The 14557-nt window shown below is 44.2% G+C and overlaps 5 protein-coding genes across 5 annotated transcripts; 1 reads left to right on the top strand and 4 right to left on the bottom strand.

The window, feature by feature from the left end:
* Window positions 1–948: 948 nt before the first annotated feature.
* PEX2_096890 (uncharacterized protein) lies at window positions 949–1866 on the bottom strand (the record flags this gene model as incomplete). The annotated part of the gene is made up of 1 exon (XM_016746959.1): window positions 949–1866. The coding sequence occupies one exon, from the start codon at window positions 1864–1866 to the stop codon at window positions 949–951; it is 918 nt and encodes a 305-aa protein (XP_016598258.1).
* Window positions 1867–2147: 281 nt separating this feature from the next.
* Window positions 2148–3921, bottom strand: PEX2_096880 (ferritin-like domain-containing protein; the record flags this gene model as incomplete). The annotated part of the gene is made up of 2 exons (XM_016746958.1): window positions 2148–3461; window positions 3526–3921. The coding sequence occupies 2 exons, from the start codon at window positions 3919–3921 to the stop codon at window positions 2148–2150; spliced, it is 1710 nt and encodes a 569-aa protein (XP_016598257.1).
* A 2641-nt stretch (window positions 3922–6562) lies between these two features.
* PEX2_096870 (SDR family NAD(P)-dependent oxidoreductase) lies at window positions 6563–7543 on the top strand (the record flags this gene model as incomplete). Its single annotated transcript, XM_016746957.1, has 2 exons — window positions 6563–6635; window positions 6702–7543. The coding sequence occupies 2 exons, from the start codon at window positions 6563–6565 to the stop codon at window positions 7541–7543; spliced, it is 915 nt and encodes a 304-aa protein (XP_016598256.1).
* A 196-nt stretch (window positions 7544–7739) lies between these two features.
* Window positions 7740–8847, bottom strand: PEX2_096860 (isopenicillin N synthase family dioxygenase; the record flags this gene model as incomplete). Its single annotated transcript, XM_016746956.1, has 2 exons — window positions 7740–8726; window positions 8779–8847. 2 exons carry the CDS (start codon window positions 8845–8847, stop codon window positions 7740–7742), a joined length of 1056 nt encoding a protein of 351 aa, XP_016598255.1.
* Window positions 8848–9313: 466 nt separating this feature from the next.
* Window positions 9314–10594, bottom strand: PEX2_096850 (SMP-30/Gluconolaconase/LRE-like region; the record flags this gene model as incomplete). The annotated part of the gene is made up of 2 exons (XM_016746955.1): window positions 9314–10429; window positions 10592–10594. 2 exons carry the CDS (start codon window positions 10592–10594, stop codon window positions 9314–9316), a joined length of 1119 nt encoding a protein of 372 aa, XP_016598254.1.
* Between the last annotated feature and the right edge of the window lie 3963 nt (window positions 10595–14557).

The following is a 14557-nucleotide window of genomic DNA, read 5'->3' as shown; positions in this document are numbered from 1 at the left end:
GGGGTGATGAATAGTTCTAGTATGGAGTAGTACATCGATAGAACCCCCAATTTCTCCAACCAGGATTCCAATTGAGCGTATAAATAGGAAAAGCGAATTTGTGTTCTCTTTCCTGCCCGGGGCCATTTGTGTGACTGGTGATATCTATCTCAATGAAGGTTTGTCGTTGACCTGGGTATGCCTTCATGGAAAGGCTCCACTATACGTCATAACTGTTTCAGTCGGTGAGAAAGGATCTGATGAAGTGAACGCCAAGGCCAGAACTGCCAGCGCGACAAGTATGAGCAGGGATGATGGAAGATACGTGGAGTTCGCGTACCATGAATGTAGTGTCGACGATTTCGTATGTGAGGGCGATCATATGACAGGGGGGCCATGGTGGCGTTCGGACATTTGTTTGGTGGGATAACTTGTAGGGAGATGGGTTGATGAATTGACTACCTATTTGACATCAATTGACATTCTGGACAAGGGGCTAGGTTTATTTAACTGTCACTGTGCTATATCCCTGTACCATGTGTCAGGTATATCTGCGTTGCATGATGTCCACGTTTCAAAGTTGACTGGGTATAGATGCTTTGTTGTTCTACCAACAAGAATAGTAGGCCACTTCTGCGGCCTTGTGAGGTCTTTTTTTGGTAGTCATTTCCAATGTCTTTTTAGGTGTCTTTTTTTTAAAAATATATTCTCACTATTGGTGTTGTAGCTGAAATATAAAATGTGCAATTCGACATTCTATGGATAACCTTAGAAAAAATGAGGGTAAAAAGCATACTTTGTGCACACGACTTTTCTATGTATATCCAGTGATGATGGTTGGGATACAGTGATGAAACCTATCTTGAGGTTTTGTTTCCGATCCTCAACAAAGGAATCAGAATCCCTCCCTAATGCAACTCCTATCTTCACAACCTTCCTTATAGTAAATCCGTACTCTCTATCCCCAGCTCAAATGATACCATACCCCATCCACCATACCCCCCAAATCAAAGGTCCCAATGCCCCAATCACAGCTGCCCCAAACGATAACTCCAGAATACACCAAATCCAAATAGTCCCAACAGCAGGCGCCTTCTTCATAACCGCATAATACGGCTCTCCATTGGTGACAGAGATAAGATGTGCGCCAAGCACCGCAGCAAGAGGAAGAAAGACGAGAGTCTTCAGGGCAGGTGGGAAAACCAGCTTTCGTAGGAATGAAAAGGTCAATTTGTCACTTGTTAATGGGAACAAATAAAGAGGAGCAGGCTCTGCCTTTGAACTGCCCTTCTTGAAGGAGATGATATGACCGTGTGCTAAATGGACGAATAAAGTGAGGAGAGGGAAGGCAGTTGTCGCGGATTCTTTGAAGAGTTTTGGCAGGTCGATGCTTTCGGCGTATTGGTGGGCTGCGAGGTATCCCAGTGTGAGGTGGAGGGTTGTAAGAGGCAGAGAAAGGAGGATTGTGTCGAGGAATGGCGGGAGGGGTTTGTCGGGTTCGGATTCAGGTTCGAATTTTTTGACAGTGGTGCCATTTGCACCCTTTTGACTATTCTTGATCTTCTTTTGAGAGGGATTTGAGAGATGGCTGCTGATGTCGCCGTCGGTGTCGACCAATTCCCCGGACGCGTCGACCGTCACGAATCGCGTGCCCCCTGACTGTGGTGGTATGCCCTGTGCTTCAACTGAAGCTGGGATTGCTCCTCCCTTTGGACGCAGTCCGCTCTGTCGCTCTGCGATGATGTCATATAGTGTGCGCTCGACGGTTGCTTTGTTTTGGGTCGGATCATTGCGTTGGGGATGGGCCATGGCAATTTCGGGTTCGTCTTTTTTGGAGGAAGATCCAGCTGCCGCGCGGCGCTGTTTGCGATTTCTTGGGGTTTCCATCTTGCTTAGGCTGGGTGTGGAGGGATGATGAGTGGCGGGAGAAAAAAAGTTAACAAACACTGACGTGGAGAAATGAGGTTGAGGGTTCGGCGATAAGTCCCATCAACCGGGGTTAAGGTGATCGCGTGTTGGTTCCCAGCTCCATTTTTATTTACACTTTGATCTATATTTCTATTTCTCAGGCTTGGAATAGTAATATGAAAACAAACTTTTTTAAATTGATCATTCCTGCTAATTTTCTGCATCGTTTGACACACCCGGTAAATACAAGGAGCACTCATTCAACCAGCCTGGTACAAAGCTGGACCAGCAACTACATGCGGGTTAATCAAGCTCAAATTGAACGGGCTCGCATATGGATCGTCGTCTGTAATAGCAATGAAGATAGTACCATTGAAAGCTGGGTTACCTTGGTACGTTTCCAGGTCAGGTTGGGTAGTATATCCTCGAATGCTATCCGTGGTACTGTTGGTGCCGTTGACACCATTGGTGCCATTGGTGGTGTTGTTGGTACTGGTGCCGTTATCGCCACTGACAACGTACAGAGGGGTGTAGGTAATGTTCAGTTGGGACACCCAAAGAACATACTTTGCACTACCAGCTTTCGTCTCTGTTGTGGTAATGTAGCTGTTGTTGGGACCGATTTTCTTCCCAGGAAGATCCCATTGCAACAGCACCTGACGACCCGGGGCCGTGAGAGGTATTGGGCGGATTCTGCTAACAGAAGCGCCGCAGCCGTTGCGTGAATTAGACGAGTTAAATCTCCCGGAGCCTTTGGGTGACTTGGGGATGCTGACGCCTGGTCCGACAGTATTGTTGATTCCGGTGGTCTCATTGAATATGAATCCAGTAGTCTGGTTGAACCTAGAAGTTGCGTTGAGCCTTGAAATTCGATCGGCACTGGTGGTAAAATTGTACACAGTGGAATTGTACCCAGAGGAATTGTACGCAGTAGGATCATATCCGGTAGAATCATATCCAGTAGAATCATATCCGGTGGAATTGTTCCCATTTCTTCGGTAATTAGCCGAAGAAAGGTTGCGAGGAGTCCCCGAAATCCACGGATCAGGCTGATTGACTACCATCAGCGTTGGGAAATTTTGCCAAATCAAGCGAGTCTGATTTTCAGGACAAGAGCTGATGAAAGGTGCCAGCAGCGTCCAAGCCCAGGACTGCGGTATGCCAACTTCAAACCACTCTACCATCGGGAAGAGACCCTCAAACTGACGGAAGATCAGTTGCTGTCGGGCTTCCGTGGTGATGGACTGGGTCAAGAGAGTGGCCGCCTCGCGCGAGTCAAGATGAGCCAAAAATCCATACACGCCAGATTCACCCCAGCGAGTGAGTTTCTGACAGAAGTCGACAAACTCCTTGACATTTGTGTACGGATAGATATAGTTGCACTGCTGTGGGGCACGTGCTCCGAGGATGTTGCTGAGCATAGTGGCATGGCCTATCTCTTGTTGCGCCATAAATGCGATCAACTCGCGGTCTGAAGCGGTCATACCGGCGGCTCTGAAAGCTGAATCGTTGAAACGCCTGAGTCCGTCTTGGAACAGATCAAGCTCAATCCATTCCTGGTATAGAGCAAGGGCCTGTGGATTGTAGGTTAGCTTCTCAGCCACACCAATGCTTTGTCGATTTAGTGCCGATGCATACCAAAGACTCGTAGTCGAAATCGCTCTTCGTGTTGTAGACGGGCGTGCTTCCGTTGGTCCCGACACCACCCGCCGGGACATATGGAGCGGGCTCAGAATGATGAAGATTTCCATCGCCAGGATATGTTGTCGCTGCAACTGCAACACCTCCGCGGGAGATGCCCGTTCCGATTGAAGAAGCTGTCAGCGCACCTGTGGTTGTCGGAGTTCCAGTAAAGGGTGTATGTAGCCTGGAGCTATTGTAAGTTCGAAGTGGGGGCGCTGAAGCCGATGCATTTGCAGCTGGCAGTGGCAGGTCAGGGGTTGTTGAAGGATCTTGGTGGTGCTTCTTCGGAGAAGCAGCCGCAAAGGGCAGTGAGCTCAATAGACTCAACAGAATGAGACTCTTCCAGGTCATATCGGTTCAGAGTCAGAATTCATGCAGTTCATGCAGTTCAAAACAGCAAAAGCCTTTTTGTCGCTGGTCACCAAAGCATTTGGTTAGTTGTATTGTTCGAAAGCCTTCGGATAGGTACGGACCTTGTGTAGAGTACATATAGTGTTACTTTAGCCAATATCCGTATATAAATGATCACCAGTAAAGGCAATCCAACGTCGGGGTCCTTGCTTTTGATGTAAGAAAATCTCACATTGGTGAAGACGCCATCTTCAGGACTCAAATGTGGGTAGCTTTGAACGGGGATGAATTCCGAACGGTGAAATTGCCACATGGTAATGTTAAGGTTCTTTGGTGTAATTTTAATGGCAATTTGTTCTCGCCAGAGGGGGCGTGCTTTGTACACTTGGCTGATCAACTTGTTGCAAGGTACTGCAATTCGTTCTTAGAGAATAACCCCGGGATACTTCGGCAACAGATGACGTCGGAGTAGGCTTCCCCTGCCAACATTCCATGGACCTGAACAGACTGAAGTACAATTCGATATATCTGTGGGGGTGGAAATCGAATCCGACCGGACGCTGCCGGAAAGCTTTTGGGGGAACAAGGGGAAAGGCTCTACGAAACTCAGTTGAACTATCAGCATAATAGATATATAACAATGGAAAGCAGTTGAAATTCCACAAGGCTGCAGAAATATAATTGCTCTGTCGACGGAATCCATGACGATATTTCTCATAGAGATAGTCCCGAAGCCGCAATATCAGAGTGCACGATGCTAGAGTAGTTCTCCAACCCAACTCTATAAGCACCAAAATTCACTGCGTCCGCCAGCCACCCTCTCCCGAGAAGTAACCATAGGTGTCACAATGGGGCACATTGGCAGTGATCCTCACACCATTAGACCAGGTAATCTCCATAGTAGAGCCCATAATAGTCGCGGTAAAAGGATCCCGACTCTGCAGAGACTGGCGGATACTTTCGAGCTCCTTCCAAGGGATATTCACGACTGCAGGGGCCCGTTGAAATGGAGCCGCCGGTTGGCCGCGAGCATTCTTCTCAAATACCCATGGCTCGCCGTTAATCATGAACACACCAGCCAGAGAATTGCCATTCTGGCTGGTCAGGGATCCGATCCATTGAGGCATGACTAAATAGTCAGTGGGCGATCCTTCAATCCTTCTAGAAATGATACGTACTGGGCTTTTAGGGAGCCTCGAGAGCTGTGCGAAGGTAGAAGGGGGGAAGGGGGTTGGGAAGGATTTGCTTCTTTTGTGTTACATTTACATATCTGTCCAGAAGAAGGAAAGGAGAGGGTTTGCCGGGTAGCCCAGCCGTAGATGCATCATTTACCGCTATCTTCGTGATATTTTATCCAACCATACCATAAGTGGATGTTGCACAACACTTTCAAGTGTGCTTGTTCACCGCTCGTTTTCGTTTTCGTCCTGTTGCAGCGCTCATGCAGCTTGTTGAGGTCTATATTGTATCTACGAGCATTGTCGAAAAGTGGCCTAGGCGGAATACTGTGGGTTATTTAGCCGAGCGTAAGAGCAAATCATATGCAACTATCAGATCCCGTGTCTAGAAGTTAAAAGTACCAAGTACGTCGTACCTTGCCTACACAGGAATATGACCCATCACAGGCTTCCTCCGGTGCAGGAAAGTGGATCCGCAAGCGTTCCCGCAATTAGTTTCCGCATCTTCAATGGGGCCTTATTACATACATGTGCTATGCTTAACACTCCATAAGAACAGGGCTGGGGATATTATAACTGAGTTACTGGGTGCATTGCGCTCAAAGATATCTGACCATGCAATACATCATGTAGAAGAACCGAACTGGGCAGATGCTGCAGTCATTATTACCATGCAGGCTAGACGACTCGCGTAGGCCTGTATAATCATTTGGATGCCTTAAGTAGGTTGATCAGGCTGCTAGGGATCATTGAAACTGGGACGTGGTTATATTAAATAGTTATATTGTAGTTATACATGACTCAGTGAGCTAATATATTATATACCTTGGTAGGCCCAAAGGAAATAGTGGAGCATATAGTTGGAGTTAGTGTATGTTTTTCTTCTTCCTGGAAGGTTATCCGCGTAGATCATAAGCTTTATATCAATGAGCAACATCCATGCATTTCTGCGCTACTTGCGCCAAAAGGACTTTGGGGAGTAACCTATGAGAGCCTACATATGCCTGCACCTACATATGCCTGCAGACGGTTGGCCTTGGGCATTCAGGCAAGAATTTGGAGTGGCCTGGCCCAGTGGCGATCTGCGTCACCGCTGTTAGTCACGAAGCATCGAACTATCGAAATATCACAACCTTTTTGTTATAATAGGGAAACCTAGACATGGACACCCTACTCAAAGTGAAGGTACGGATCTTCCCTAAATGTATGCCATATTACTGACAATTTCAATTTTTAGTAGAACTATTCGCAAACCCATACACTCCACAACATGCATTTGTAATATGCCGAATTGAATGGAAAGTCGGGGTTTGTCCGATATAATTTATCCTCGGCTGCATCGCCGAAATAAAGAGGGGAAACTGCAGAATGACGATATCTCAGTGGGGTGATTCCTATAGAAACCATCACTCTCGATTCCCTTTCTCTTTATCCAACCCTTTTGAATTAACCAGCTAACAACCATGGCCCATCTCCAAGCATCAAAGCTATTCTCAGTCAAGGACCGGGTGGTCGTGATCACCGGCGGCGGAAGTGGTAAGAACCAATCGAATCACATCTCACAGATACATACAATGTACATATAATCTAATAGAAATACAGGCCTCGGACGTATCATGACCAAAGCCTTGGATGCCAACGAAGTCTCCAAGATCTTCATCCTAGGCCGACGCGAGGACGCACTAAAAGAAACCGCCTCGCTGGCCATAAACGGCACTGTCATCCCGATCCAATGCGACATCACCTCGAAAGAATCTCTTGAGGCAGCTTACAAAACCGTCGCAGCCCAAACAACACATGTCGACCTCCTAATCGCTAACAGCGGCATAATGGGTCCGCTCATGAAGCCCCCGCAACCCGCAGAAGACGGGTCCCTCCCGCCTCTCTCGCAAGTCCGCGACGAACTCTTCAATGTCCCCATGGAGGAGTTTAACAACGTGTTGAATGTGAATGTTACCGGGTCGTATTACACGGTTCTGGCGTTCTTGCCTCTGCTCGAAGCGGCGAATAAGAGACGTCCTGCGCCGCAGCAGGATGTTATTGCTGCCCCAACTGCGCAGGTTGTTATCACTAGCTCGATTGCCGGTTTCCTTCGCAAGGTGCCGTTTAGCTTTGCGTATAACACTTCCAAGGCCGCTACGACGCATCTGATCAAGTTGCTGTCTACATCGTTTGCTTACTATGGTATTCGGGTTAATGGCATCACGCCTGGCCTTTACTACTCCGATATGGCCAGTCATATCTTCCAGGCCTCCGGCATTGAGGGTCGGGCTATTTCTGATGGCTCGTTCCCGAAGGAGATAATTCCTGCTACTCGTGGTGGTGGTGAGGAGGATATCGCGGGTTTGATTCTCTGGTTGGCTAGTGACTCGGGTGGTTATATCAATGGTTCCATCTTGGTTACTGATGGTGGTCGGATTTCTGTTTCGCCGGCTGTCTACTGAGTGGTGTTTTGTTTGGGTTAAGTGCAGTTTGGGTATACATAGACTGTACAGGTTTGAGTTTCAATGAAGATAGAGATATGTAAATTTCTTGGTTGCTAGATAGGAATGTTGAATCGCTCATGAGTGCAAGGAAAATGAAACGCACGAAATGAAAATTGTTTTCATCGGACCAATCTCAAGGTCATGGTCCAACTATTCAGTAGGTCGCTGTCAATCGTTGGACCAGGTAATCACCTGAAGTAATCGCTGAGTATTTCTTCTCCACTTGAATTTCCTCGCCAAAGGTTCCCGGTAGTGCTTCAATAAGTTTATCGTTGTTGGGGTTGCAGAAGTACGCTATGCTGTACCGAGCAGGATACTCCGAAGCATCGTGCCCAGAGCCCTCGGGCGCGGTCGGCTGAATTACCCGATGACGGGTACTCTTAATAGTGTCATTGGACCATCGAGCAAGCAGATCCCCCGCATTGACAACAATGGTATCAGCAATGGGAGTCGCATCCACAAAGGTTCCTTTGGGACTGCGCACTTGCAGCCCACCGTGTCGATCCTGGAAGAGCAGGGTGATTGAACCATAATCGCTGTGCTCGCCGGCACGGACTTGGTTAGAGTTATTTTCGAAGACTTGTTTGCTGACGGGAGGATAGTGAAGGAGACGGAGGGTATTGTCACCAGCATTGACAGAGCCGTCGAAGAAATGCTCTGGCAAATTCATTCCCAATGCAATAGCCTGCATGATATGCTTATGTAGGGTCTTTCCCATTTCGAAGAATGACTGCATGGTTTTTTTGAACTCTTTTCCTTCGTCATCAAGATGATCAGGCCAGCGATTGGGCAGGCCCTCAACTTCCTCACGACCAATTTCCATAGTCTCCTTGATGTCAGGTGCGGACGCCCGCAGAGCCTCGGCTCCGTTTGTCTCGTCGACGGTCATTAATTTCTCCCGCCCGATGGCGACGTAACCACGGTTCGACTGTGGGGTCGTCCAGCCCAGAGAATCCTTTTGACTCTGGGGGCGGGCGAAGAAGCGCGCAGATGACGCAAATACCTTGGACACAATGGATGGTGGAATTCCATGTGCCTTTAGGTATAGGAAGCCGGATGTTTTGAAGGCTTGAGTTATGGAGAGAGCGACGGCATGTTTATCGGATGGAGTCCCTGTGAAGAATGGGCCGAAGTCGATCAGCTAGAACAGATTCCATTAGTCGTGACTTGAAATAACCGGAGATAGAGCATACTGGTATCATCAAATCATCCTTATCTACCGCAGCAGAAGCAGGATTGTCTGGGGACGTGTTGGAGGCCATTGCGTACACGCTTCCTGGGGATTATGAACGCTGCTACTGTAGGGGGAGACTGAGACAAGTTCAACAGCCTGTAAAGAGAGGTTCTGTCCGAATGGAAAGGGAAGATCTAAAGAAGAGGGGAAAGTCGGGGAAAGGGAAGATCATGGGTCAGCTGCATACATCAAAAAGATAAGCCCGTCCAGGGAGATAAGCCTTCAGATAAGCCTTGACATATTAGATTTGACTGTGTGTATTGACATCTATTACATCTATAGAATCAGCTGCTATCGGACAATTCTTTGCTTGATTACTATGTTTGGACTTGAACTGACAGTGCAGATCAATCCACACCCCCACACCCCCTCCACGTTGACCCTGCATTGTCAGCATGGTGTATGCTCTGACCAATCCTCTGCATGATCTCAAAGCCAAAAATAGCCTTCATCCCGCTCTTAACATTCTGAGTAGCGTAGAAAAGGAACTAAAACTAAACATGCTGCTCACATATGGTGATAAATGGCGAGCAGACTCCCCCAAGGAACAAGCGGTGGGACTTGACATCCCGCACTGCAACAGTCGAACTAGGAAGCCATTTGGCATCTCCGTCCTCCACCAGCTTCGAGACCTCACAGTCCTTCCCGCTGCGAGTCCTCAGCTGAGCGGCTATTCCATTAATCGCGAGAACAGTAGCAGGGGCAACAAAGCTATGTGGATCTTCTATGGACTTCATAAACGCAATGGAGTTCGGAATTGCGGCAGCTAGGAGGTTCCCATCTGCGTCGAGCGACAGACTATCGAGTGGGTATCCTGTGTTGATTTTATCGACTTGAATCAACTGGTCGCCAACTAATTTGTGAACAGTCACGATTCCAGTCACTGAATGAGCCACATAGTACATCCCGTTATCTTCGACGATCCCATTGGCAAAGGAAAACCCCTTGTTGGCAGCGACATGGCACTTTCCTGTATCAGATCGACAATAGGTGAGACTTCCTCCGCCAATCAACATTTCCAACTCCACAAAAGTGCCAACTTTGGCGTTGCGGTCATTGGTAATCACGATCCCCAAACCATCCTTGTCAACGGCCAAGTTGTTAGGCGAGATGATCGCGTCGTTGGCTATAGTTTTGACATGTTCAAGTGTCTCTGAGGCATCGTTCAAATCAAATATCTCAATTGTGGAGTTCGCACCAACGACCCAGGCATCAAGGAACTCGCCTGTTGTAGGATGGACTGGGGGCCTATGATTGATCAACCAGAACCGAAGTCTGCCTTCAATACGGCGCACATCGAATCCATGTAGATCCAGATCGCCGAGATAGCCACCAACTTTGAGCTTGTGGAGGCCATACAGCCCGTCCGAGCCAGGTTGGTCAATGTTCAACACTGCGATATGATCCGTTTGGGACCTCGCAGAGACGTTGAATTTGCTGCCACCAGGACTCCATCCTTGTCTGGAGTCTACAGCGCTGCATGCTGCATACAGTTTCCGTTCCTGGTCGTCTAACCACAGATCCTCGCATCCTTCTAGGAGAGGATGTTGGAGGCGAGTGCAGGTCCATGGGAATTCATCAATTGATTGGATCTCTCGGCCTGTGAGGGCCTGGCCCTCAGGGGATGGATGACGGATGTATTATTAAGCAGCGTAGCTTATCCTACGCAGTAATTCCATAGCAATATAAGTATCTTTACCACAACCAGGCTTATTCCATAACACATTGGTAGCATGTCCTGCTAAAGCCAGAGGTTCTCTGGTTAGACATACCATACGGTTACCGAATTCTCCGGTCGCTAAGCCCCTAGGTTACCAGCGGCTAAAGGGTTCAGATCACCTACGCCCTCCCCCCTTGACCCCCTGTCGTTTTCACCGAAAATTTTTTTCGGGTTATGTCAAACGCAACGGCGCTCCGGCGAGCGCTCCGGATTATATGCGGTTGTGTCTCACACTACCTGTGTTATAATAAACCGCGGGCCTATCGCTCGCGCGCAGTCATTTCCTCTATACACGGGGATCGCGAGCTCAGTTACCTAACCGTAGGGACTCGCTCCTTCCCTAGACTATCGCTCTTCCCCTAACCATCCGGTTACCTAACCTAGGAGCTTATTCTAACCCTATATCGCCTATCTGTTACCTCTCGCTCTCTTTATCCCTAAGGATATATAGTTATTATATTAGGGTGATATTTATCTACACTTATTATGTTAGGGTAACATCTGATATTACTTACTAAGAAGTAGCTTAAGAGCTATATCCTCCTTAGGTATTAACTACTTATATACTTTGATGACCTAAAAAATTTATATTAGGAGCTCCGGACTCCTAAGTTTATAGATAATATCCTCTTTATTATAGATACCTACGAAATACCCTATCTTCTAAAGGAGAACTTATACCTAGCCGATTAGTTACTATAAAAGGAGCTAGGATAAACTATATAGGAGTTTTAGAAGCTTATCTTAAAGATCCCTATATAGTACTATTAATATTAAGATAAGCCTCGCTAGATATAGTATCTAAGAGAGCCCTTAGGGTCTTACTAAGTATAGCCTCCTAAAGAGTAGCGTTAGATATAGTATCTAAGGGAACCTAAATTATATTAAGTGTAACTATATTAGTAGGAATACTAGTTATATATAAGTCCTATTACTCTAATACTAGGAACCTTTTCTCTTTTTATAGACCCGCTTAAGGGCTTAAGTGACCTCTCTAGTAAGGTCCTACTAGGTAAATCGGAATATACCCTCCCTTAGCTTACTACCCCACTAGTACTAATATAAGGTACGTAATAAGATATCCTATAGGGACCTTTGTCTAATATTACCTTATTAAGGGCTAAGCTGTATAAGATCCTTAATAACGCGCTTACCTAAGCCTATATACGCGAGGCCGATAACGTTTGAGTAATAGTTAACAAAGTTATTATAGCGCGTTATAATAATATTCGCGGGCTACTAGGCTAAGATAGATAGGATATACTATATAGTATTATATACTAGAAGATAGATAATATAGGTTACTTTATACCTAACCCTACGTTAGACGTATATATTCGTACTTTTCGGGGAACTATATACTATACGAATATTTATATATTTATTAACCAGCTAAAGGTATTAATCCTATTAAAATCTAAAAAAGTAGTCTGTATAAACCTACTATTATACCTACGAGAGGTAGTAGTATAATAGTATAGCGCGGAGCTATTAGATAAAGAGAGATAGGATTTAAGTATCCGCTCTCTATAGCTAGGCTAGTTCGCTATACTAGAGAGATAGTTTAAGCCGCGTGTTATAGAGGCAATTATTAAAGTAATAGCGCTATTATTAGTCTACTCCTAGAAGGATATACGCGTAGGATATAGTATTACTAAATAGGCCTAAAATATATTATAAGATATTTAGGTAGCCGAGATAATAGGTACTATAACAGTACTCTATCTAGTATAGATATGTCTTAAATTAGCGCTCTAGTATAATATATAAGAACTAACCCTAGCTACTATAATCTTATAGTTTATAGCGGACCTAGATTTATATTATAGATAGTAGTATAAGATATTATAATACGCCCGACTGATATAGTGTCAGACATAGCCCTAATTAGTTTATTACTAAGGTTAGTAACACTAGCCCTAGTATAATCCTTATAATATAGGTTATACCTATAGTTATAGTCGTAGATAATAAGTATACTAGCTACCCTTCCGACTGTAAGATATATAAACTAATAATCGCTAGTTTATATAGAATCTGATTCCTAACATATAATAATAATAATAGTAGTAGTTCTCTAGGAATACCTACTAACCACTATTAAATATTCCCTAAACCTAGGCTTAGTATATATCTTATATACTACCCTAGTAATAATAGCCTTACTTTCTATAGGGATCCTACTAGCTACGTTAGTAGTAGCTATAGGGCTAGACTAACTAAGCTAGCTAGCTCTTACTCTCTAATAAGCCATAGAACTAAGCCAGTTACTCTAATATAGGCTATATAGTATGGCAGCCGCGCGCTTAGCTAGCTACAGCGTACTAGATAGAGCTATAGGAAGTTACTCCCCCTAATAAAAACTTACTAGTATTCTATAATAGCTAATATATCTATAACCCTTATACTAACGTATATTACGTAGATAAGGAGTATAATAGCTATATAGAGTACCCTAAGGAGGATCCCTAAGTATACTAGTAGGCCCCCCCTTTTTAGGATAATAAGGATAACTATAACTAACTATATTACTTAGTAACAGAGGATCCTACACCTACTACTACCTACCTATACTATTCTACCGCCTTCCTATCTAATAATAAGCTATATATATACTTAAAGGACTGCGCTTTAAGATATATAGTAGCTATAGTTAATAATACTACTATTATATATTATATATCCTAGTAGGAGGGTACTAAGATAGATACCCTACCCCTAGACTTACTAATAATTAAATTAGACTAGGTATAAGCTACCTAGCCAGGTATAACTTATAAGTTATAGCGATATATATTAATAGTTATCAGATTAACTAATTAATATAAGCTACTTATTATATACCTCGATACCGGGTATATTATAACTATTATTAATATAGATCTTATAAAGTTACTAGGACTCCCGCTGTAAAAGTATATACTAGTGCCTATCACTAGGATTAGATCCTACTATTTATTATCTATATATATCTTATTTAATACCTTCTTCCGCGGTATAGATAATATAGCCTATATTCGTATTAAAGTATATTTAGTCGAAAACCTAAAAGCGAAACTCTTAATTAGAATAGATATTATAGGTTATAAAGGCCTTTAGTTAGACTTTAATATAAAGATAGTTAAGATCCTATTATATATAGGTCTAGAAATCCTAATTTCTATATATATTAAGCCCTACCACACGGCCTAGTATATAGTTTACGCAGCCGAATATATCCTTATTCCCCTATATTCTATTATATATATACTAGCGTATATATAAGCGACGCTACTAGATAATAGGGACTATATATTTAAAGGTTATTATCGCTAAGCTGTATTTTACTCCTACTTAGTTAGGGCAAACTTTACCTAGGTCTAAGCTATTAATAATACTACTAACCCGATCTCCCTTCGCCGTTAGGACTATATTAGTACCCTATATAAGGTAGATATACCTATAGCTTATACTATAGAACTAATAGTCACAGAGCTCGGCCGCTCTACTACTAAAACAGATTTTAATCCTAACGCTAACCTACCTAATAAAGGCCTATATTATATATAGGATAATAGCGTTTAGCTAAATAACGGAATCATACTATAGGCCGGTTTATAGCCCTCCTAAGCTTAGTAGCTAACTAAACTCTTAATATCATATAATATCTAGGGCAATCGGCCTATTATAGTTAATATTCCTAAGGGTTAGTAGATAACTATTCCGCTAGTCCTAGGCTAGGAATCTAAACTCCTAAAATCTAAGATCTACCTAGTCGGCCTAAAGGACCGCGCTATAATTAATAAGATATTCTAGCCTCTGTATAACTAAGGAAAGATAAGCTATATAACTAAGTATATAGTAATAGGCTTCCTAGTCTTTATTATCTAGCGTATTATCTAGTACCTAGGGTATAAGCCTAAACAAAAGGGTCGCGCTATTATTAACCTCTATCTATTAAATAAGGTTATCTAATATAATATTTATCCTATCCCTATAATAGATAATATTATCCTCCTAACTTAGGGTAAGTAGTATA

Source organism: Penicillium expansum (genome assembly GCF_000769745.1).
Source record: "Penicillium expansum strain MD-8 chromosome Unknown contig343, whole genome shotgun sequence".
NCBI lineage: Eukaryota > Fungi > Ascomycota > Eurotiomycetes > Eurotiales > Aspergillaceae > Penicillium > Penicillium expansum.
Note: the sequence above shows the minus strand (reverse complement) of the source record. Positions and strands in the feature narration are given on the sequence as shown.